Source organism: Puma concolor, chromosome C1 (genome assembly GCF_028749965.1).
Source record: "Puma concolor isolate L17-30 chromosome C1, mPumCon1.1.hap2, whole genome shotgun sequence".
NCBI lineage: Eukaryota > Metazoa > Chordata > Mammalia > Carnivora > Felidae > Puma > Puma concolor.
This window is the reverse complement of record NC_141674.1, coordinates 101,374,315-101,396,306: the sequence shown is the minus strand read 5'-3', so window position 1 is coordinate 101,396,306 and position 21,992 is coordinate 101,374,315. Positions and strand designations below refer to the sequence as shown.

General features: G+C 38.4%; 1 protein-coding gene across 1 annotated transcript in view; it reads left to right on the top strand.

Moving 5' to 3' along the window:
• The window catches only part of GDAP2 (ganglioside induced differentiation associated protein 2), a 65,596-nt gene that overhangs the window by 35,705 nt on the left and 7,899 nt on the right, over window positions 1-21,992 (top strand). Inside the window, exons 9-13 of the mRNA XM_025934507.2 lie at window positions 3,194-3,270; window positions 3,997-4,073; window positions 7,227-7,366; window positions 8,042-8,096; window positions 19,232-19,375. Of these exons, the coding sequence (XP_025790292.1) occupies window positions 3,194-3,270; window positions 3,997-4,073; window positions 7,227-7,366; window positions 8,042-8,096; window positions 19,232-19,375 (493 nt within the window). The remainder of the gene's footprint in view (window positions 1-3,193; window positions 3,271-3,996; window positions 4,074-7,226; window positions 7,367-8,041; window positions 8,097-19,231; window positions 19,376-21,992) is intronic.

The following is a 21,992-nucleotide window of genomic DNA, read 5'->3' as shown; positions in this document are numbered from 1 at the left end:
TTCTTAGACAAGATATAAAAGGAATTGACTGTAAAAGAAAAAATAGTTTTGACTGTATTAAAATTAAGAGTTCTGGCAGATGGAGCAGTGAATCTTAAAGTGAAAAACAAGTTACAGAATGGGAGTGTTCACGGTAAACATAACTGGAAAATGACTAGGATCAAGAATATACAAAAAATTCCTACAGGTGAGTGAGAAAAGAACAAATGGCCCTCTAGAAAAACAATATGAACAGGCATCTCACAGAAGGCATGTCCAATAAATATGAACAGGTAGGTTCTCAGCATCATTAGTGACCAGAGAAATGAGATACCCTTTCAAACCTGACTGGCAAAAGTTAAAACATCTGCCAATACCACGTGCTGAGGACATGGGTTCCCAGGAAGTCATATCCATTGCTTGTAGAAGCACAAGTAGGTACAACCCTTTGGAAAAGGGGTCTGGCCTTACCTCCCAAAACTGAATATACCTGTAACCTAGCACTTCAACCCTTATGTAGCTACCCAAGAGAAAGCATGCACACATATACCAGGAAACATGTAAAATAAGTTGATCGTAGCACTGTGCACAGGAGCACAAACCTGGGAACAGTCCGGGCGCCCACCAGTAGGAGAGTAGATGAAAAAAAAGCGTCGTTTTCATGTAGTACAACTACAGTTTACATGGTAATCAAGGTGAATGAAGAACAATGCCACCCAATGATACAGATGAATCTTAGTCCAGTAGGTCAAACAAGACCCAAGAGATTACATACAGAGTGGTAAGCTTTTTCCAAAAAACTTCTTAAGAATACATACAAATGAACAAAAAAAGATATAAAAAGGAAAGCAAGAAAATGATGAACCTGTGATTCCAGACACTGGTTGGGGCGGGGGGGGGGGCGGGAGGAGAGGAGGCAGGGGCCAGAATTGGAGGGAAGTGACCATGTGATTACATGTAGATTATTGTGAGAGTGCGTGCTTTTGTTTTGGCCAGGAGGTTTCGGAGTACTTATTACTTCATTAAACATAAGTAATTAGATAAGCAGTTTTTTAAAGAGAACCATGTGTATACCCGTGATGAAAGTGATTTGAACCAAGGCTAATTAATTTTGTTTTGTTCACCTGAATTCCAATTCGAAAAAGATTTTTTTCAGAGTTCATTGAACACATCGTTACTCAGTATCAGGAGCTACCCTAGGGATTGGCTGGAAATATGGAGACAAATAAGCCATATTCTCTGTCATGTGGTCTGAGTAGAAGCAAACACTGGCAGTAAGTGGGTGAAGCCTTGTACTAATCTTTGTGGTTCAAAGAAGAGAACAGTTAATTCTGCATGTCTGGATCTTGCCTCCACTCCACTCCCACTATCCGCACCCCCGCCAGTCCTCCTCTGAGCACACTTGATTGATAGAATTTTAGACGTCTGTTGGACTGCTTGTTTCGTTCCATCCTGTTACAAAGTTTATTCTTTGTAATATGTGTCTATCTCATATATTCAGCTTTAAAATCTTTGAAACCAAGTGCCTTTTATTATCATTCTCCAGTGCCCCCCCAAATATCTTGAATAATACTTATGTTTATTATTTCATTCAACAAAGCTTAGAGTCCCTACTATGATGCAGACATTTGCATGTATGCCCTGCACCTTTGAAAAGTGAGCTAATGAATACATGAATGGAGTATAGAAATTAACAGACGTTTACTGAATTCCTGTTACATGTTTTATGCCAGGTCGGACCTGTGGAACTCATGAGACACTTATGATCTGTTCAGTCTTGCAGTGAGATGACTTAACCGTAAGACAGTTAGAAAACAGTACCTTTGCGGATTTCATGTGAATAACCAAGGAAATGACTCTAAAATTTTGGAACAGTACATAGGGATAAGGGAGAACGACCATAAACATAGTTCTTTTCTTGAGTTGCAAGTTATGTCTTAAGCCAGAGTTGAAAGCTATTTTGTCTTTCACTTTTCAATTTGCGTAGGTGGGTAAGTTTCCAGATTTAAACTGTAGAATCTTGTGATACCAAGTATGTTTTTCACAGGCAGTTCAATGTCTGTGATACTAGCAGACATATCACTTGTTGATTACAATCCATATGTAATAGGTTTCCTATTAAATACCCTTAGTTGTGTGAGTGTACATTATAGCTGAAAGGTGTCCTCTGTAAACGCCACTTTATGGATGAGGAAACAGGTCCATAGAGGTGAAGCAGCTTTACTTACTAAGGTTGCACAGAAAGCGATAGGATTAGAACCCAAGTCTCCCTCTCCTGGTTTAGTTTTCCTCATGTTATGGGATGTTGCCCTATGTAACCTAGATTCTTCAGAGTTGCTTCTCATGATTTCAGTGCTGTGAAAGCTGTTTTTGCAAATAAGTGGCACTTTGAATTACAACAAAACAGTATGAAATAGTAGAAAAAGTACTGACCTTTCCAGAACTCTGGAGATATGAGTAAACTTCAAATTCAACTCTAGCAATAATTGGTGACTAAGACTAGCTCGACCTTGCAAGTCATTTCCCCGCTTTGAGATCTTTAACGTCTCTTCCAGCTTTCATGTCCTTTTAGCTAAAGCCAAGCTAAGCCAAGATCCCTGGGATCTGCTCTGTGGGTTCTCAGTGCAACTGGTTTGATTAGCCAATCATTAAAATAAACCTGGACTTCCCACATAAAATTACCTAGTTCCTTTGTGGTCCCATGTAACATGTAAAACACTTACCTGTTTTTCATCTGAAAAGTAAACTCGAGGGCACTGACAGTGTTTATTCACTGTAGCATTCTCAATACCTAGCGTTTTGTAAGCACTCGGTAAATCGTTGGGTGAGTGTACATCTGTTTTGGATAACTGCTATTGCTTTAGGCCTTCTCTGCCATGTTGTTTAGTAAGGGAAAATAATAGTATTTGAAAACAGTGTTCATTTGAGTACTTGCTGTCTTTGTCATTTATATGAATAGTCTTCACTTGATCATAAAGGATTATTTTAAATCATGTAGTATGAACACATTTTCTCAGTGACTCATCTTTGTTTATTATATAATAAACATTGGTTTAACATTTTCTCAACATTGGTTGAGATTCTGCATAATATGCCCTCCTTAACTTCTTGCACATTATAATAAAACCTCATTCTTTAGGGAAAGAAACAGATTCCATTTGTAAATTTAATTTACAGGGGATTATTATAATAATTATATCCTTTATTTCTCTAGTTATAATCGCTGGTTGTGTCAAGCAAGATCTGAGGATCTATCTGATATTGCTTCTCTAAAAGCCTTATACCAAACAGGTGAGCGTAAGTAGCTTTTCTTTTCCTTTTTAAGGACCCCACCTAGCACGCTACTAGAAACTTCATTTTTCTCTGATTTTGTCCATTTTGCCTATGAAAAAAAATTTTTTATACTAATGAGGATAGTTTGGCTCATCATCAAGATCTTAAAAATAACATCTCAACCTATAAAATTTTCATCTTGTAGTTCTACGTTGGTCCACTTCTTCTTAATGTCTCTTTTCTTACCTTTTAATATCTTTTCTGCTCTTAAAAATACCATTCACTTGCTATACAAAATTCAAACCTTGTCTAAATATATAACGGAGATGGGGAAAGTTCTCAAATTTCCACTCTTTCTCCATTAAATTCCTTTTTCAGGCAGTAATTGTTAATTTTCAGAATTGAGTTCCCATTAGTTTTTCCTGGATCACTGATGTTATTAAAACTTGAACAAAACCTATTTATAAAAAGGCCTTGGCCCTGCAGCCTTACCCTTGGCTATCCCTGATTTAAAACCTGCAGGAAGCCTTTATCTTAAAAATAAGTGCAGTCATCAGAACCTCATAAAGCTAAAATATATATATGTATTGTTTTCCACAAAGTGAAAGAAATCTGAGGATGAAATTTGAAAAACGTTAAGTTCCTGGTTTTCAGTCTTTTATATTTGTGTAGAATGTTTTTACAGTGTCCGAGTCCAGCCTTGGAATAAAGTCTCTAGGCGCTGATCACATTTCCCGTTCGCAGGTGTTGATAACTGTGGGCGCACAGTGATGGTGGTAGTTGGAAGAAACATTCCTGTCACATTAATAGATATGGACAAGGTAAGCCACAGCAAGGCTCTATTTTACACATGATGTTGATTTTTACAATTAGTAGGGTGTGAATTTGGAATCAGGACTGAGAATATGAGAGGGGGCGGAAATGTGTGTATCTGGGCAGAGGAGCAGCCCTGGGTCTGTAGGCTGGCATGCACCATTCATTTCAGTATGTTAGGGGTTCGGTTTTGCTCTGTAGGAGAGCAAATTCTCGAAAATACAAGAATGCCATCATATGATCTCCAAAAACGCAGCCGCTCCGTTTCGGATGTGATGTAGCCGGAGAGTTTTGGGTTGGAATCACTCTAGGTTATAATTGTACTAACAATCAGATACTGCTTGTCTTGAAAAAAAGAAAAATTAACTCTTGAGTATCTATCTGAAGAGAAGAAGTCAGAGATGTAGTTACCCCAAGATGTCATAATTCCATAACCCCTTCATTTGGATGCAAAGGACAGATTCGTAAGAGAAAAAATGGTATTATTACTGGCAAATAAAAATAAGAAAATGATTACTGGGGCGCCTGGGTGGCTCAGTTGGTTGAGCATCCGACTCCGGCTCAGGTCATGATCTCGCAGTTCGTGAGTTGGAGCCCCGCGTCGGGCTCTGTGCTGACAGCTCAGAGCCTGGAGCCTGCTTCAGATTCTGTGTCCCCCTCTCTCTCTGCCCCACCCCTGCCTGTGCCCTGTCTCTCTCTGTCTTTCAGAAATGAATAAACATTAAAAAAAAATTTATAAAGAAATGATTAGTAATCCAGGGCGCCTGGGTGGCTCAGTCAGTTGAGCATCCCCCTTTGACTCTGGTTATGATCTCATGGTTTGTGAGTTTGAGCCCCGGATGGGGGCTGTGATGTTAGCGTGGAACCCACTTCAGAGCCTCTGTTCCCCACCCCCGCCCCTTCCCTGCATGCTTCCTCTCTCTCTCTCTCTCTCTCAAAAATAAATAAACTTAAAAAAATAAAATAAATAAAAAATAAAAATGATTAGTAATCCAAAAAAAAAAAAAAGCGAATCAGAATGAGATATCTTTTTTCACTTTCAAAACTGGCCTGAACTTTTAAATAATAATCATTGTCATCAAAGATCAAAGATGAATTAAAATGATAAAGGTGGTCACATCCATCGACCCAGGAATTCTGTTCCTCAGAATTTGTACTAAGGAAATAATCTGAGTATGGAAGTAGCTGTAGAGCCTGAAGCTGCCCAAATTGGAATACTTGGGCAAGAGACCATTGAATCCAAAAGATAAATACATAGGTCATCCAAGAACATCACTGTATTAGAAAGTGACTACAAAAGAGGAAAATCACTTTAACAAATCGTTCTTAATCATAGTAACAAATTTTGTACCTAAAAATATAAAAATTGCACACAATTTTGAGATAAAACACATTTGTACAAAAGCAGATCATTGCTTTCTGGCTAAGCCCTTAGGCTCCCGGTCACTGGTGTTTAGGTAAAAAAAAAAAAAAAAAAAAAAAAAAAAAATTATGGAAGCATTGGACCTGGCATGCTCCCATGGGCTGGTTTGTACCACAAAACTATGACTTAAAGTTCTAACAATTAATTATGGCATATCCACAGATGGAGTATTTTGTGACCCTTAAAGGTTATGGTTACAAAGGCAAATAAATACAGTACTATAGAGAAATATTTATAATGTAATATCAATAGAAAAGTGGTGCATTAATTGCCTATACCCTGACTTTAACTTGTTTTGTTTTAAGCATAAAGGTAAAAACTCAAAATGTAAATATTTCAAAATGGATGTCATGGTTTTGGGGAGAATTTGTTTTCTACATTTTTCTGTCATGTGGCTATACTTCCTTATAATGAAAAACATTTAAGTTAAAGATGGGGAATTTAAAGCTGAAAATGGGTATCTTAATTGCCCTGCAGGGGGTGGAGAGTGGATAGAAAGAGGGCCAAAAGCAGTCTGGTAAAAGCAGAAATAATAATAAAAATATACACACACAAATGCACAGGAAAAGCTCGACTGATGCAAATTATATCATTACTAAGTTTCTACTTGTAGCCATTTGTTTTGTGTCATTAACAACCAACATAACATTCATTCTCATCATTAATAATGTGATTGATAACCAATAAAAACATAAATCTCTGCATTTGATTTTGGCGTGCACTTGCTTGGTGTTCTGGATATCCATGATGTATCATTTCATGTAATATAATGAGATACATTGTGAGGTCCAAACCAGCAAAGTGGAAGGATCCTGTGTGTTGTTAGTGCCCTCCTCCTTCGTCCGCTCTGGTAGCAGTTGGATGCTATCCATTTTAGTCTACTCATGATTATGCCAAAGACTATCCTGAGGAGAATTGGGAAATCGCCTGTTTGATAATCTTTCAGTGGTTAATTCTTAGCTTCCTCTATGTCATTGTTTATAGCTACACCACTGGGTTACCCTGGCCCTGCCCATATTGGAGCTCTGCTCCATGTTTAATGTTTCTCTTAAATTTCATCCTTCTTATAATGAAGTGTTTCTCTAATGTGATCTGGGTCACATTAAATTTGAATCTTTCAGAGCTCTAGAAATGCTGCCCGGCTCATTGCCATCTACTGACTAAACCTGTTGTCCTTTTCCTCATTTCAGTTCAACATTAAAGAGGCCAAGAAAATTAGTCCTCCAAGTGAGCCATGGGAGGGAGGCATCACTCAGAATATCCTTCTGTAGTAATTCTTGGTTACGTGAGAGCCATAAGTCTGCATCCCAGTAGAGACTGCAAAGATTTTCATTGAGTTTCAGGCAGAAACTTCAAGAATGATCAGAAGTCTAGAAATTGTACTTCTACAATTCATTATTATCCTAGAGAGGGAAAACCTCGCAATTGACTGAAGAACTCTTTTGAGTATATGAAGAGTTATTTGAGCACATAGAGACTGATTGTTCTCCTCCAGCCCTTAGAACAAGGCAGAAAGGGATCCTACTGTAGCATTTCTGAGAACTGGTAAACACTGGCTACGTTCACTTTCCTGAAGCTCTTTTTCAAAGAGAATTGATACTCATTAGTCTGAGATGTCCATCTGTAGTGCCTGGGGCATCAATTAGGTTCATCTTCTGAGTTTTGCCTCTCTCTTGGCTTCTGCGAAATTGACTACTTATGCAAGATGATCTTACGTTTACTTCTTTTTTCCTTCTAGGCTCTCTTATATTTCATCCATGTAATGGATCACATTGCTGTGAAGGAATATGTATTAGTATATTTTCACACACTGACCAGTGAATACAATCACCTGGACTCTGACTTCCTGAAGAAACTCTACGATGTTGTTGATGTCAAGTTAGTTATTTTTGCAAATTATGAAGAGGGGAGATAGCTTCTTTCTTTCCTAATATTAATGAGTAGTAAACATTGCTGTGTATTCTGTGAAAAGATATTTCATGTAACAAAGATTTTTATCACACATAGATCAGATATTTTAATATCAGGAGGCCCTCCTTAACTTCAGTGTATTTTGCATTTAAGTAAATTCATATGTAAAATTTTTGCTGCTTTTAAACATCTTGCGAAAGGGTTGGGGTCGTTACCAATCTTTGTATATAACAAAAACACTACCTTCTGTTAATAAGGTGTGTTACTCTTCTCAAAATACATTTATAAATATTATTTCATTTGACCAGTGACCCATGAGTTTTATAATTCATGATATGATCTCAGATATTCTAGTACAGTATAAAAAAAGGCACATGATAACTTTTTGTTAGATATGAATTTACTTTGTTTTACCTGTAGTTGGCTCTGTCACAGCCAAGAGAAACAATATCTTCTATAAAATGGATACTTTAAATAATGAAATGTCCCCTGAATTATTTTTTGACATTTCACTTAAAATTCAATATGTAAACTAGACCCATTTAAAATTTTTTTCCCCTTTGTGAATATATTTCTGTGTTCTAGCAAAGAGTTAATTGTCTATAACATGACATACTGACCCATGTTTTTATTTCGCATTAGATACAAGAGGAATTTGAAGGCTGTTTATTTTGTTCATCCAACATTTCGTTCAAAGGTACAGTGTGTTTCTCTTTAGCTAAATCTCACATTTAAGTGCACTGCATGCCAGCATTTTAAGATCTGTTTCAACATCTTAATTCTCACTATCACCACTGTGATGGCCAATTTCTTTGTCTACTGTTCCTTTTCAGTGATTTTCAGTCATGATCCTAATGCTTTGGTCCCACGTTAAGTCTAGTATCTTTGTAGGCAACGCATACAGGCTGTCCGCCTCTCAGTTCTTGCTTGCCTCTTCATGCTCTGTGTTCATTGGACTTCGCTCACGCTCTTGATACGGAATGCACTTTCCTTCCTCTGCTCGTGCTAACTTCTGTTTGCCCCTCTGCTCAGTAGTTACTTTCCATAGAAAGCCTTCCCCGACCCGTTCTGCCAATGAGTAGGTACTCCTGCATTATACTCCCCCTTAAGATTTTAATTTTTAATTCCAATTAATTGTTTAATTTTCTACTTTATGCTAGCCTGCAGGATGTGTGAGAGCTAGATTACAGCTGTCTTGTTCACAGTCACATCCCTAGTATCTCTAATATCTAGTCCTGCATTTTGACTTCATCAACACATACACTCCCTTGGTTCTTTTACTTTTTCTAAAAATATCATCTTTTTTTTTTTTTTTTTGGTCTTTATTTTCTTCCCTGTGCAGCCTGAAACCCTTGCCCTGTCACTTCAGTCACTGCTGTTAATGCCTACAATATCGTTCATCACACTTGCTCATCAAAACCTGGTCGTGAGACATTTCACCACTCTGCTTTCTTCACTCTCGTATCTGGGTTGCTGAACACAGATGGAGAAATCTTAGAGCCATGTGACTGGGGGCTTCTAAGCAGACACGGAGCTTTCACTGCTAAGGCCCCCCTGGTATTTCACTAGACGGTATGTCCCAGGAAGGACACATTCTCCTCAAGCAGCCCCTCATTCCAGCAGTTGGCCCTGCCTTATTCTTGACCAAGAACATCAAAAGCATCAGTAAAAAGCTTTCTGTCCTCTCCCTCCCACCCCAAGCTTACCTGACATCTGTTCCTATCATTAGCTCCTTTTCTGTCACAAAAAAATGTGTTTCTTCTTAATGAAGGGCAGACCTTCTACCTGGTGGTCTGGATCCCCTAGTAATAAGAGCTGATGTTTTCTAAGCGCTTCCTGTGTGCCAGCTCTTCCCAGGCATTATCTTGTTAAAGTCTTGTGTCTATGAAGTAGATAGTAGTTTATGCCCACTTTACAGGCAAGGAAATTGATGCTTTGAGAGAGTAAGTAACTTTTCTGAGGTAAGCACCTAGTAAGTAGTGGAGTTTGGATTTGGATCTAGACATTTTAATTGGAGAGCCTCCACTCATCAACTACACAACACATTTCTGTCTCCTCAGGAATTCTCTTCAGCAGTTTTTGTCTTTGTCTTTCTCCTCCCATTTTTCTGGATCTAACTCATCAACTTTTAAACACGCTAAAGCCTCCACTTCTATTTCCTCCCCTTTACAACCAAAATTTTTTAGTGTGACCTACGTTCTGCACTCACTGTCTCCATTTTTTATCCACCTTAATTTACTCCAGTCTCATTCAGATGCCACTGTGGCAACTAAAGCGACTCACAGCAAAATCACTGGTCATCTGCGTCCTACCTGTTTTCCCTGCAGCCTTAATCCCAGCCGGTCCCTTCTTCCTTGAAACACTTTGTCTTGGCTCCCTTGAAATGTAACCTTGCTGAGTTTTCTCGCACTTCGAGCTGCTCCTTCTCGGTCTCCTATGCTGTCCCCTGTCTCTGCTCCTGCTTATCCTTGGAATGTCAGTGTTCCCAAACCCTCATCCTTTTCTTTCATTCTGTACCTTGTTTCATTCCTGTGTCTTCGGCAACCCTCAAATATATATATGCGGTTCCCAAATACATACATGTCAGGGGAGGCAGTAGAGCCCAATGTTTAAAGCATAATCCAAGACTCAGGTTCTAATCCCAGCTCTGCCAACTACCAGTTTATCATCTCAGGCAAATAATGGAACCTCTGTGCTTTAATTTCATCTTGTATAAAACGGAGATAATAATAACAGTGCTCACCTTGTAGGGTTATTGGAAGGATAACATTAGTTAATACCTGCAAAATGCTTAAAATTTTACCTGACCTATAATAAACGCTCAGGAAATGTTAACCACTATCATCATCATCGCCATCGTCCTCCTCCTCGTCGTCATTCCTGTGCTTAGACGTGAATGTTGAACTGTTGATTAAGTATCTTCATTTAGATGTCTTACAGGCCCCTGAAGCTCAACATTTGAGAAACAGAATAACTCCTGTGTTCCCCTACTCACTCCCAAACTGCTATTTATATTTCCTGTCCTAGTCAGTGGGACCACTGCCCTTCAGGTGCCCAAGCCAGGAGCCAGGGAAACATCCTATTACATCAGTTCTGTGTGCTCACTACTGTCCAAATCCATGCCTGTGCCATTAGTCCCACTGCCTCTACGTGAGCTCGTCCCGCCACCATCTTGTATCTGAAAGGACACAGCTACCTCCTAGTCCATATCCATACTGTCCTGCCTCCAGTAGAGCACACCACTGTTCCTTCAGGCCTGCCTAATGATACTTTCTTAGAATGTTAATGGAAGCCTAAAATATTTACAGTGGAGTCCTTTGCAAAAGTTGGCCAAACTCAGGCCCAGGCAAGGAAAAAAAAAAAAAAAATCTGACTATATCATTGGGGTTTGGAGAAAAGAGGACTTAGTTCAGCATAAAACCCAGGATTTATTTATTTAGTAAATGAAAGGACTGTGTCATTCATGACTTCTAGCCGTCATCAGATAAAGGGGATCATGGACTAGGATATAAATCTGAGAGTCTCCATCAAGCAAATAGTGCTTTAACTCTTTAAATATGCTAATGAATAAAATCACAAAGAAGACAGCTAAAGTTGACAGAGCCCTGGGATCAAGGAGGGCGACCAAGGAGCAGTAATGTGAAGATCTTCCAGAGAGCCAAGATTGACTAATGTTGTGGGAGCCAGTGGACAGGAAAAGCGTCAAAGACGGTAGAAGTAGTCATTATTTTAAAGCACTGTGGAGAAATTAAGTAAGATAAGTAGTGAAAAGTCCTCATTACCCTTCATAGTAAGAGATGAGTGAAGACTTCATTGAGAGAATGTTTTTCACTTTTCGCTTTCTGATTGTTTACAGAATTGTTGAATTTCTCATCTTAAAATTTGCATGTAAGGAGCATCTGGGTGGCTCAGTCGGTAAAGCATCCGACTTTGGCTCGGGTCATGATCTCATGGTTCAGTTCATGAGTTCAAGCCCTGCGTGAGGCTGTGTGCTGACACTCAGAACCTGGAGCCTACTTCAGATTCTGTGTCTCCTTCTCTCTCTCTCTCTCTCTCTCCCTCTCTGTCTCTCTCTCTCTGCCCCTCCCCCACTTATGCTCTGTCTCTCAAAAAAGAAACATTTAAAAATTTGCATGAAATATTTTAAGTAATCCTTTTAAAAATTGCAAAATTTTTTTTGGTTTCCTCAGTGTTGGAATAGCATAGTAAGTGCTAATTAAGTGCTTATGAGAATGCTGTTTGGCCAGGCTTAAAGGAAGGAAGGAAGGAAGGAAGGGAGGGAGGGAGGGAGGGAAGGAAGGAAGGAAGGAAGGAAGGAAGGAAGGAAGGAAAGAAAAAGAAAGAAAGAAAGAAAGAAAGAAAGAAAGAAAGAAAGAAAGAAAGAGAAAGAAAGAGAAAAGTACAGTGTTGGAACAATCAATTAAATGAAAGGCTTTTCCTGCTCTTCGTTCAGTAAAGTTCTGATTAAGTAGTCTTATCAGATAACATCTGTTATATCAACATTCCTACTATTTTGTTATGCTTAGTGGGTGGCTAATTTTTTTCTTTCTGTAGCACTTAAAGATATCACTTGACTATTTCCCCACATCTCATAATCCATTTATATTTTGTTCACCCAGTAGCTACTGAATATTTTTCTTTAATGGAGACAGGAGGATTAGGTTGGTTTTTAGCATGTCTGCTCTCTCCACTTTTATTCATTATTGTACCAGAGGTTCTAACCAGTGTAATATGGCAAGAAAAAGAAGCAAAATGCCTCTAGATGTAGAGAGGAGTAAATAATACTGTCTTTATTCACAGATGACATGAGCATCTATGTAGAAGACCCTGTGGTATCCTCAGAAAAACTAGTAGAATTAATAAGTAAGTTTTATCAGGGCTTCAGGGTTTGAGATCGGTATTCACAAGTCAGTTGTATATATTAGCAATAGGCAGTGCAATTGAAATTTAAAAGATAATGTTATTTATATTAGCTTCAAAATCTATTAAGTGCTTATGGGTGAATAGGGCAAAAGATGTGAAAGACTCGTGCACTGTACAAGTTGTGTACATTGCAAAACATTTGTGAGAGAAAGGAGGCATAAATAAAGGAAGACATGCTGTATTTGGGGGTTAGAAGACACTATTATTGTCAAAATCTCAGTGCTTGCTAAATGTACAGATTCAATGCCAATCAAAAGTTCAGCAAGCTTTTTTGTAGAAATTGACAAGCAAAAATGCAAAGAACCTAAAAGAACCAAAGCGATTTTATTTATTATTTATTTATTTTTAAATGTTTATTTATTTTTGAGAGAGACAGAGCATGAGTGGTAGAGGGGCAGAGAGAGAGACAGAGGAACACATAGAATCAGAAGCAGGCTCCAGGCTCTGAGCTGTCAGCACAGAGCCCGACGTGGGGCTCAAACCCATAAACCGTGAGAACATGACCTGAACTGAAGTCGGACGCTAAACTGACTGAGCCATCGAGGCACCCCCTCCCCACTTTTTTTTTTTAGTGGAGCCAAAACAATTTTAAAAGAAGACCAAAGTTGAGGACCAACACTCCCTGCTTTCAAAGCTTATTCTAAAACTGCAGTACTCTAAAACTGCAGTATTCTAAAACTGTGCAGTACTCAAGACAGCACAAGGTATTGGCATAAAGGTAGACATCTAGATCAGTGGAGCAGAATAGAGAACCCTGAAATAGATTCACGTGTATAGAGATAACTGGTTTTTGAGAAATGTGTGAAGTCAGGTCAGTGGAAAAAGAACATTCTCTTCAACAAATGATGCTGGAACAATTAGATATCTATATGCAAAACAACAACAACAACTTTGACCCATGTCTTGCATCACATACAAAAATTAACTGGAAATGGGTCAAAGACCTTAATTGTAAAATGTAAAAGTGTTAAACTTCTAAAAAGAAAATATAAGAGAAACAGCTTTGTGACATTGAGTAAAGCAAAGATTTCTTAGATACAACACCAAAACACAACCCATAAACAAAATTGGACTTCATCAAATTTAAAAACTTCTGCCTTTTTAAAGTTGGTTAAGGGAGTGAAAAGATGAGGCTACAGCCTGAGAGAAATCTTTGTAAATAAGCATTTATCTGAAAAAGGATTCCTCTTTAGAATAAAGGAATCCCAGAAATCACTAATAAGGAAAAACTCAGTTTAGAAACGGGCAAGAAATTTGTGCTAGCATTTCCCCAAAGAAAATATATAGATGGCAAATAAGCACACAAAAAGATGTTTAATATAATTGGTCATTGGGAAGGTGCAAATTAAAAATGAGGTATCTTTGCACTCCTGTTAGAATGCTAAAACTTAAAAGAGTTTCCATACCAAATGTTGGTGAGAATGTGGAAGAACTGGTATTCTGATGCAGTGCTGACCTGAATGTAAAATGTTACAGAAGCTTTGGAATGCAATCTGGCATAAAGAGTTGAACGTACACCTACCATGTGATCTGGCCATTCCACTCTTAGTATTTACCTGAGACAAATGAAAATCTATCTATACAAAGACTTATACACAAACGCTCATGGAGGTTGTATTGTAGCCCCAAACTGGAAACGACCCCCCTATGCCCGTCACTAGGAGAACTGATAACCAAACTCGTATATCCATACAATAGAATACTACTCAGTAATGAAAAAGGATGAAGTGTTGATGCACATCACAACACGAATGGATTTCTAAGTAATTATGCTGAGTAAAAGAAGCCAGACAAGCGTGTACACTGTATGATCTCATTTGTATAAAATTCTAGGGCACACAAACGAACGTGTAATTACAGGAAGTAGAGCAGCGATTACCTGCAGACGGAGGAGGGGTGGGGGTGGGAGGAGGGTGGGAGGGGAGAGTGGCAAAGGGCCCTGAGAACCTCCAGGACTGATGGCTATGTCCTTTTTCTTGATTATGGTGATGGTTTTATGGGTGTGTGTGTGTGTGTGTGTGTGTGTGTGTATATATATATATATATATCAATGCTTAAAAAATTGTATACTTCAAATATGTGCAGTTTATTATATGTCAGTTATATTTTAAAAGATACGTTTTTTTAAACTGCAATGAAATACTGCTACACTGCCACCAGAATAGCTAAAATTTGGAAGACCGGCAGTACCAAATACTGACAGTGATGTGAAGTGACAGGAATTCTCCTACATCATAAGAGGGAGTTGGAAATCGTGCAACTACTTTGAAAAGAGTTAACGAAAATTTCTTATAAACTAAATATATACCTAGCCTGTGACCCATCAGTGCCACTAAGTATTTACCCAAATGAAATGAAAATTATGTGCCAAAAAAGACTTCTATGAGAACGTGCATAGCAGCTTTAGTCATAGCAGCCAAAGACTGGAAACAGCCAGGCACCCATCAATAGGATTATGAATAATTAAGCTCTAGTATGTTCTCGTAATGCAGTGTTTCTTGGCAGTGAAAGAGAACACACTACTGATAGACAGAACCACATGCTAGAATCTTAAAAACATTAAGCTGGGTAGGAGAACCCTTACATAAAAATTATACTGTATGAATCCATTTATATGAAATTCTAGAGCAGACCAGACTAATCCATGGTAGAAAAAAAATCAAAACATTGTTTGCCTCCATGGAGAGGGCCATAAGGGAAGAGGAGTATGAGGGAACATTCTGGGGTGATGAAAATGTTTTCTAACTTAATAGGAGTTTTTTCCTCTCCAGTGTGTGCATTTGGCGAAACAGTAAAAGTACACACAAAATCTGTGCACTTCGTCGAATGTAAATTTTATAGCAAAGAAACTGAGTGAACGTTGAACTCTAGTTAGAGAGATGAATGCTGTATTTGGGGACAGCTTCTTGATGTCTGCAGTTTACTTGCAAATGCAAAAACGTAAGATCCACAGATGGATAGACGGATGGATAAATATGTGATAGAGAAAACATAAGGAAAGTGTTAATGATTGAGTGGTGGCTATGCTGGTATTCACTGTAAAAGCCTTCCAACTTTAGTGACTATTTGAACATTTTCATAATTTTCTTTTGTCACAAATTCAGACTTACCAGAATAGTGTTCCTTTATACCAGACTTATAAAAATGTGTAGCCACTGTTTGCTAAGATATGGCTTTAGTCCCTCCTCCTCCACACAGAAAATCTATAAATAGCTATCCATCCTGTGACTTTGATGGAAACACATTACCAGAAATTTCAGAGTTAGAGCCACTAGCCTTGGCTGTCACACGTTGGAACTGTTTCAGATAGGAGTCAGTGGCAGGCTGGGCAGAGGCTGAAGACCAGATGAATAAAGTGAAAACTGTTATATTACCTCTTCATAACATTTTGGGATGGGGAAAATTACGATTGAGAGAATAAAACCCATGTGTAATGAAATCCACCATTATTTTATACTAAGTCAAGAACTCTAAATGGGGTGTTTGTAATTATAAAATAATGAGATGAAATCAAGGGCTAATAAAACAATCGAATCACATTGTTCTGATTTTGATACTCTTCAGATCTTTTCCAGGCCACTCCACCCAAAGTGGTAATAAATTGACTGCTCATATAAATCACTACTCTTTTTCTCCTTAGAAGTTTACTAATACAAGGCAAAGTAACAGAATTTAAACCCACCATTGATTCTGGCTCCAACTGATTAGTGCATACGTGTGTAAACAGTCTTCTAGTTTATATTGTTTTGTGATTCTGTGTTCTTGGCTTTGCGTTTGTGAATAATTGGGTGAAAGAATTTATGGCATTCACAAAATATCAAAGCAGTCCTTTTTCAAGTTTTACATTTTTTTCAGTTTGTTAAAATAGTAGACAATAAGTAATACAAATTTACCTATGTAAATGTATATGACTTATAAATAATTGAAAATTAAAAGTTAAGCTATATAAAAGTTAAAATTTTTAAAAGTGAAGACAGTGTTCTTGAGTTTTCTGCTCAGGTTGCTGAGCAGAAGTTAACTGAGTTTTTACTTCTATCTACTTTGAGTAATTTTCTCTTGCAATACATGGAGGATGTGAAGAAGGTAATGGCAGAAAGTGCGACAGAGAAATGTGTTTCTTTCACAGATCGCTGCCTCAACTTCCCCAATCCAACCGTCTCTTTGAGTTTACCGCCGCCGCCCCCATGTTGGTCTGGTGTGGCATATGCAGGAGTGCTTTCGTAGAACTGTACAATTAAGAGGGACCTTAAAGATCATTTAAGTCTAATTTGCTGATTTTATAGATGAAGAAACTGAGGCACCGATTGAAGGGCAATATATTTTTATTGTAGAATGAAGAAACATTAAACCAGCCCTAAACAGTATTAAAGTAATAAGCTCAGAAAACTCTTATTACTCCATTTGTTAATTCTTCCAAAACATATTGAGTTCCTTACTTTTTTGGTTGGGCATTAATTGGATGCTATGAATATGGTATTGAATAAGACATTCCCCACATTAGGGAGTTTATAGTCTATTTAGAGAATCAGATAATATAATACTATTGCTAGCTTTGCAGTAACATGAGTAAACAAAGTGTTGTTGGAACATTTAGAAGGAGGCTCCTTTTCCGCTTTGGGTGGAGGGTGGTAGAAGAAAGCCTCCTCATTGGGGTGAATTTTGATCTGAGCTCTGAAGAACACTTAGCCAGGCAAAGAATTGAGGGAAAGGGTGTCAGGACTATAAAAGCAGCATGTAAAAGGGTTTTGAGGCAAGAGAACAATGGCACAAAAGTCTTCTGCATAGGCCCTTATAGCTCTGTATGTTTCTCCCTTTTTCCAAGTGGCTGGGGCTCCTTGCATACATAGGTAGTCACGTGTCTCTGTGGGCCATTCATTACAGTCAGTACATTTTGCCTTAGCTAGTTGTTAGTCTCATGCTTATAATCTGGCTCCTCTACTAGGCTCTAAGCTCCCTTTAGAGGAGCGGCTCTATCATTGTTTTCCTGTTTGATGTACAACTCAATGCTTAGGACACAGATGACCAGCAGATGTGTATGCCTTGCATAAATGTTTACTGTCTTAACACAGCCTTCTGGTTCTTCTCTGTCCAGACTCTACAATCTTCTAATTTTCTTAAGCTCCTTCTGGAATCTGTAACATGTCTGTGACCTCTCCATAGCTCTTAACTGGTTTATTAGCTACCTCTGTGGCCAGTCTGAGAGCTTTTTCTAATCTGCAAGTTTCACTAACCTAGTTTGCAGAAGTTTACATTCGTGAGGTATATAACAGCATGTACTTTAAAGGAACTGATGTCAAAAACTGATTGGGGGTATATAATTGAGTGACTATTCAATTTGATTTAAATTAACTCGCCTAGTTCTAGCAAGGCCAAATGCCTCCCCTCCCCTCCAACACCCCCCTTTAAATAAACTTGGTAATACTGGGGCAGGGGGAGAGGGTAGCGGAGAGGCTAATGTTAATACTTGAGGCCTTATGCCAGTCATTGGTAGTGTAGCCAAAATAAAATAGTGACTCAAGCTATAAAAATCATTGTAAAGTAAGTCCTATCTTTATTTATTCTTTCTTTATCAAATATTTTGAGAATGCTGGTTCTGTCTGTGTCTCACAAAACATTAGGCTGTTATTCTATGATTGTCTGCCAAGTACTAGGGAAATTATAGAAATGGACGTAAGAAACTGAAATCCTAGGAAGCAGGAATAAGTGCTCTAAATGCAGTGTAAATTTCTGGTATTAAGAACTCACTAGAAGGGGTAATCTGGAGCTGGAAGGGAGAAATAATGATTGAAAATGAGTCTCTATCAAGTTCTGCAAATCTGGACAGGATCCTGATAAGTCAGTGCAGTGTTGTCTCTCTTTTTTCATGCCTTTTCTTGTAAGAAAGCGTGAAGGAGAAGGAGGTATGTCATATTAGGGGCCTAGAATATGTGAAAGGTTTGGACAGCCAGTGGAAAATGTGGTAAGACATTAACAAAATGACTGGCATCGGTGGCAGATATCCAAAGTGTCCTGTATTTGTAACGTGCCCAGTTGTACATTTGTAGCGCACTGTCCCAGGGCACACGTTCGCATGCACATTTCCTTCTGTAAATAAAATGGGGATAGCGACAATATTGCACCTACTGCGCAGAGCCGTTGTGTAAGCCATTGATAAACGTGACTGATTAGATCAGCAATTGAGAGCGATGAACAATAATTTGTGAGTTCCAGCTGTTGCCTAGTTTATGTCACTATTGTTTGCTGTTAATAATTTTTCTTTTTTGCAACAAATTTTGCAGACTGGCTCTTACAGAGGGTTTGCATGTTGTAAACTGAAATGAGTAAAGGTGGCTTCATGTTCACAGAAGATTCACTTTGACTAAGAAAGACTGCATGCCAAATGTCAAATGAAAAATAAATGTATCACATTTCGGCACAAATCTTCTTCGCAGTCTCATTTGGAAAAACGATGAGTTTCTGAGAGTTGGAAATGTTAACCATTTTCAGAGTACCACTGAATCCATTATTCTACCAAATAATGTGGGGTCTTTTTGCCCACAACCCACAGTAAGAAGCATATATTATGTGACAACACACTACACATGGAAGCATACAGACACCTCACAGAAGCGAAAGCTTCATGAAACACTTGGCTCGCCCCTTATCACCTTCCCTAGTAATTGTTGCTCTAGCGTGTTTCCTTTTCATTGTGGTTGTTTTTAATTCTGTCCATAATCCACTAAACTAATTGCATAATTCACTGATGAGCTACCACCTGCACTTTGACAAATACGGCTCATTATAAGCTTTTTCTGACATCAGTTTCAACTTTGAAATAATAGTTTCTCTCTAGTATAAATTTTCAGAATCACGTTGTGCATTTCTAACACTGGCCCCTGGCTTAAATTGTGTTTCTCTTCTATTGATTAGGTATCAACATGGTTTTTTACCACCTTTTCTGTCTCAGGACTGAAGGACAAAATCCACCATGTGGACAGCCTCCACCAGCTATTTTCTGCCATATCACCAGAACAGATTGATTTTCCACCTTTTGTCCTTGAATATGATGCCAGGGTAAGAAGTTCCAGGAGTTCTCCCTCACCCGGTGTAGTATCTTAACTGCTCTATGGGGCCCTGCTTAGGCGCACAGCATCCTTTTATTATAAGATGGTATTAATGCAATTCATGTGTTTTAGTAAACTTGACAGTATCATTCAACATTCTCTTCCTGCAGTAACTAGGAAAACGCTTTGTCCTAAGAGAGCTTTTTCCTCAGTTAACTTTTCAGTGGGAGATTTTTCTGCTGGTTTGAAGCCAACCCTTGCTTATATGGTCAGTTTTCTGCCACCTCTGCCAAATTTCCTTAAGATTGAATCGCTTTTTATCTACATAAGTAAGGTCAGAAGAATCTCTTGGTGTCTGACATTTTCAGCATTAATTCAAACAAGGTAGCCTATCTTAGTAGCCTTTACCCTGCTGCAAGTTTCATTTTGCTGAAAGTTTATCTAATGTATTTAAGAACAAGCAACACTAGTATTATTATTACTTCTAGATGAATTTGTGAATATATCAAACACTAGTAAAGGGCTACTCTTGAGTTTCATTAAAGCTCTATCCATCACATTGTGTTTATTCTCACTACCGCTTTAGTAGTTAAAAACAAAACAAAAATAAAAAAAAAAAAAAACAAAACAAAAGTAAGTAACATGCTTGGCCAAAAGATCATCAGTCTCCTTATTTAACTGTTGCTGATTACGTAACATTATGCATGAATCAGGGAATATATTTGAAGGTTATATTAAGCTTCAAATGGATTGTTCTTCCCCAATTATTGTACAGCATGTATACACCAAAATAAATATTCTACAAGACATTTTCTCTCCACCATTTCTTTAACTTCAGCTATAATTCCTGTGTTCCTTTATGTGAAGAGCAAAGTATTTAATGTGTTCTAATGACTAATAAAATTTCGTATTTGGCTTTTGTGCAGAGAGGATTTGTAATTGGAGTAGCTGGATCATAGAAAGATTGTTGAATATGTGGAAGGGGGGGGAAGAATACCAATTTGTGTTCATGCAGATTGCTGGAGTAGAAAATAACCTTATTATTATTCTTTTGAACTATATATCATTCTTCCTAGTATTTAAAAAAAATGGATAGCGGGAAATAAAAGGAAAGATACTAAAAGACATTTTGAGATCAAAAATTTGGAATGACAGTTCAAAGCTAGTGTCTGGATTTATAATATATTTTCTGGGGTAGAACATACAAGTTGGATTGCATTGGTTAGAAAACCCAAATGACTGTCTTTTAAGCCAACACATTTTCTATAATCTTAGGGGCCCATAAAACAGACTTTCGTTAAATATCAACACCACACTCTAGCTTGGTTTTGTCTGTCTGTTTTGTTTGTGTGCTTGTTTTAGGTTTTTCTTCTATTTTGTATATCAAATGCAGGCCTAATTAATGATGTGATTAATTACATTTTAATAAAACAACCTATAATGTAACACTTGGGTCATTGGATCATCTCTCTGTGCCTGTACTAGAGCTTTCTAAAATTGAGATATCAGGCCATCTATATATAAAGGCCAAAGAGAAGGACAAAAAAAGAGGAGAAACTAAAGAAGGTGTCAGGAGACAATGTGGAAAGGGCTGGCAGAGGGCAGGTCACTAGGTACTGGAGCTTTACATGTTACTTGCAGCACTTTGGCTCTGTGGTCAGCGGGGAGTGTTCTACAAGGGAGAACTGCCATTATATTTCTATTTAGAACCATGGCAAAAGCAACAGTGCAGAACGTGACTGGAGAAGGATAACACTAGAGGCAGGGAGACAAGGAAGAGGCGAGTAGAGGATCGGAGGAGAAAGGAGACTAGAGCTGGGGCAGCAGCAGTGCTCATGGCAAGGGCTTGAAGATCTTAGATTTAGAAGTAGACATTTTAGGAAATAAAACCCACAGCATTTGGTGACGGAGGAAGCCATTCAGGAAGATGAAAGGGCAAAGATGCCTAAAGTGACTACCAGAGCTTCCGCCGTGGGAGACTGGGTAGATGGCGTGGCCGCCACCCCAGAGGGGCATTTTGGAGGAAGAGCATGGGGGGCGGGGGCAGTGTTGGAGTGGGAGAGGAGAGACAGGCGGTGTGTTTGTTCAGTTTGTGACACTGCGTTTGAGGTGGCCCGTGGAACACTGAGGTGGAGATCCAATAGGTGGTTGGTTATTGCCTTGTAAGGAAACATTTTCTCTTGCTAGGAAGAATTGAAAGTATGATTAGAGAAAAGGAAATAAGTATGGAGTTGGTTAATTTACTGGCATGTTCAGTCATGCCTTGCACATAGTAGGTGTGATGTGGCGTTTGTTGTTGGCAGGTCTCAGCGGGCTTCTATTTTCTGGGTCTTGTGTGACTTAGAATAGTGACGTAAGTTTTATGGGAATGAAAGGAACCTTTGAAGGTAGTTAGAAGGTAATTTTTATCTATCTGTATCAAAATGGTACGGAGACGATTTCAGAAAAGGAGCTAGCCAGTCAGCACTCTTATAAATGTAGTCGAAGAAGAGTATACAAGTTTACCTGGCGACAATTCTTCAAAGTTCTTTGACTGTTTCCAGAAATAGAGAAAATAGATTGCACGGCAGTCTCTTGCAGTGTGAGACTAATGTAAAAAGCTCTATTTCATAGCATTAAGAATTAGA